Source organism: Helianthus annuus, chromosome 10 (genome assembly GCF_002127325.2).
Source record: "Helianthus annuus cultivar XRQ/B chromosome 10, HanXRQr2.0-SUNRISE, whole genome shotgun sequence".
NCBI classification, from domain to species: domain Eukaryota; kingdom Viridiplantae; phylum Streptophyta; class Magnoliopsida; order Asterales; family Asteraceae; genus Helianthus; species Helianthus annuus.
This window is the reverse complement of record NC_035442.2, coordinates 119,887,704-119,890,881: the sequence shown is the minus strand read 5'-3', so window position 1 is coordinate 119,890,881 and position 3,178 is coordinate 119,887,704. Positions and strand designations below refer to the sequence as shown.

Below are 3,178 nucleotides of genomic sequence, written 5' to 3'. Positions count from 1 at the left end.
CACCACCTCCCACCCCATCACAACCTTCTATCATCGCTACCACCTGCCTACACCGTCACCACCCACCCACCACCCCACCAGCATCACCACCCACCATTTCCACTACCACCGGCCACTTTTCTACTACCGACGCCATCAACCAACACTGCCGCCGTCAACGTAAAACCAACAACCATCGCCATCATCTTCACTATATATAAAACTGGCACAACACCATCCTCATATCGTCGCACCTGCAAAAAAGAAAGAAAAATGTGGTTTGACCAAAATTCACCTAAGTTAACTAAATTTTTTGAATGGAGTTAGTAGGTTGGATGAAAGTGACAAAAAATGACAAAAGTCGGGGACTAAAATGGCAGAAAATAAAATCATTTAGACTAAAACGACAAGAAAAAAATTATTTGAATTAAAGTGCCAATACCTCAGTGAGGAGGGACTAAAATGACAATTTACTCTAATAAACAATAATAAAACGCCAGACTTTATCAAACTTGTCGGCTTATCGTTGCAGTTGAAAAATCATCCAAAACTAAGGGATCTGAATCATCTGATCAAACTTGTCGGCTTGTCACTAAGTTAACGTTGTTCATTTCTCACTCTTCACACCCATTGCTCCTCTCTCACACATGGAAAAGAGTAAAAACCCCAGATGGCGTTTGGACGGAATGACAGCTCTCGTCACCGGCGGTACACGTGGCATCGGCTATGCTGTGGTGGAGGAACTGGCGGCGTTGGGGGCGGTGGTCCACACGTGTTCTCGCAATGAGTCTGAACTTAACCAACGGTTACAAGAATGGTCACCGAAGGGGTTCAGTGTAACTGGGTCCGTCTGCGATGTAGCTTCTCGTCCCCAACGAGAAGTTCTGGTTGCTAAAGTCTCGTCGCTGTTCAATGGCAAGCTCAATATCCTAGTAAGTTGTTCTAGTTTCTTTTCATCATCAGAAGCTGATAATTTGTGCATGTGAGGTACCAAAATTGGATGTTATAGCCGAACAAGTGATCAATTCGGTTTCGTATACATAGTTGCAGATAATATGTATGTATATGTGTAATTGTTATGAAATCATTAAGTTGGAGGTCATATGTATGTGCATGTGTAACTGCAAATCATTGAGTTGGAGATCATATGTATATGTATATATGAAATCCTTAAGTTTCAGATATATATATATGTATGTATATGCCTATATATGTACATGAGAAAGCCTTTAAACAGATCAAAGTTGTTGCTTCTTTGAATCTATAAAACCTAATTTAGACAAAGCCTTTAAACACGCTAACTTATACTACCTCATAGACACTCAAGTAGTGATAGTAATTCACTTTAGTATTTCTTATGATTTGATTAGCAACAAAACATTAATAATAAATATAAATAATTACTAATAAAACATGAAATGACACTATTACTTTGAAGTAATCCTCAATATTTATATAGCTCAAGTTCTTTGACAAAAGTCAATTAAGACAAAAATGGGCTCAGGTTGAAACAAGTCGTTTTAGAAATAATCAATTTGTTCGGGTCAAAACGGGTCTAACTAAACTATGCTTGGGTTGAAATGGGCAGTATTAGAAAAAAAATATATATTAAAATGGGTTCATCCGCTGTTTTTGTTTTTATGGCGGTTAGTGGCAACGCTAGTGGTTGTGTTAGTGGCAGATAGTAGTGTGCCTTTTGGTCCCGTTCCAAATTAGCATGTTTTACAAGAGTGACCCGTTGTATAATTTCAAGTAGACCGAATCAATCCATTTAGCGAACAAGAACTACCATATTAACCCATTTATTAAAGAATGACCCATGATTGCCGGGTCTAATAAGTGCTGCTTTTTATATAGTAACTAATTCTTACTGTGATCTCACAAACTTCTGCACTTTGCACAAGCCTTACTTGAGTGGATTTCATTTCTGTAGGTAAACAATGCCGGGACTGCATATACGAAACCTACTACAGAGTATACCGCAGAAGAATATTCCATGCACATGGCTACCAATTTGGAATCTTGCTACCATATGTGTCAACTTGTACATCATCTTTTAAAGACTTCTGGAGTTGGAAGCATTGTGTTCATTTCCTCAGTTGCAGGTCTGATTCATGTTGCTGTTGGATCGGTTTACAGTGCCACTAAAGGTATGGTTGCATAATCGTTTTAACTTTTAAGCTAACAAAATGCCTTAGGGAAAAAGATGTAATTTTTGTTTCACACCCACAGGTGCATTGAATCAACTTACAAAGAATTTAGCGTGCGAGTGGGCGAAAGACAACATTCGGACAAATTGTGTAGCACCATGGTTTACTAAAACCTCGCTTATGGAACCTGTAATATGCCTTCATCTTGTCTTTCATTTACTTGTGATAATGTATAAATTCCATTGTTCTAACCCGAGTTTTCGGGGTAATGTTTATGATGTTCAGGCACTTGATAATAAGGAGTTTCTGGATCAAGTGGCATCTAGAACGCCACTTAAACGCGTTGCAGAAGGCAATGAAGTTTCATCTTCGGTTGCCTTCCTTTGCCTACCAGCTGCTTCTTATATTACTGGCCAAACGATTGCTGTTGATGGAGGATTTACGGTCAACGGGTTCCCCTAAGGGTATCATGATGCATGAGGTTGTGCCTCCTGATGTTCAAGGTTTAATATTAGGCAGTCCTATTTGTATTATGAGGTATTGTTTTTAACTGTTTGCTTTAACCACGAAGAATATTTGCAGAAATACAATAAATAAATAAATAAACGTACACCAATCTATACACTTTCTTTTGATGAGAAACAACCTAGTGTCATGTAAAGTGGCTTGAATAGATATTGACATCATATTGTTTACGTTGAACAGTTTCTTCTGTAATTTCCACTTTCACTACTTGTATAAGATACTTACACTGTTATTTCCATGATTTTGTACTTGACACATGTACTTTAAGCTTTTTGTTTGCTTGTAACGCAACCCACTCGTACCAATCATTATTTGTCCGCATTGCCTACTAGGTGCTCACGGATTTATTTTTTGGTTACCCAAGTGAAGACTTCCCAGCATCCCGAATGCTCCACCCAAAAACACGGAGTTCATCTTTTATAGTCTCATTCACAGCTGCTCCCGATACGCGATGATATATGTGACAGGATATTCCTTATGTCCCATATTTCTTATCTAGACAACTACACATGTGATGTGGGATT

General features: G+C 38.5%; 1 protein-coding gene across 1 annotated transcript; it reads left to right on the top strand.

Moving 5' to 3' along the window:
- Positions 1-503: 503 nt before the first annotated feature.
- LOC110884841 (tropinone reductase homolog At5g06060) lies at positions 504-2,890 on the top strand. Its single transcript, XM_022132546.2, has 4 exons — positions 504-911; positions 1,913-2,129; positions 2,212-2,318; positions 2,415-2,890. Exons 1-4 carry the CDS (start codon positions 627-629, stop codon positions 2,589-2,591), a joined length of 786 nt encoding a protein of 261 aa, XP_021988238.1. The 5' UTR covers positions 504-626; the 3' UTR covers positions 2,592-2,890.
- The last annotated feature ends 288 nt before the right edge of the window (positions 2,891-3,178 follow it).

Excerpts from the sequence above, each read along its gene's own strand:
- LOC110884841 (XM_022132546.2), top strand. The coding sequence starts at position 627 with ATGGAAAAGAGTAAAAACCCCAGATGGCGTTTGGACGGAATGACAGCT. Across the intron at positions 2,130-2,211 it reads GGTTTACAGTGCCACTAAAG|GTGCATTGAATCAACTTACA; the intron begins GTATGGTTGCAT and ends TCACACCCACAG. Across the intron at positions 2,319-2,414 it reads AAACCTCGCTTATGGAACCT|GCACTTGATAATAAGGAGTT; the intron begins GTAATATGCCTT and ends TATGATGTTCAG.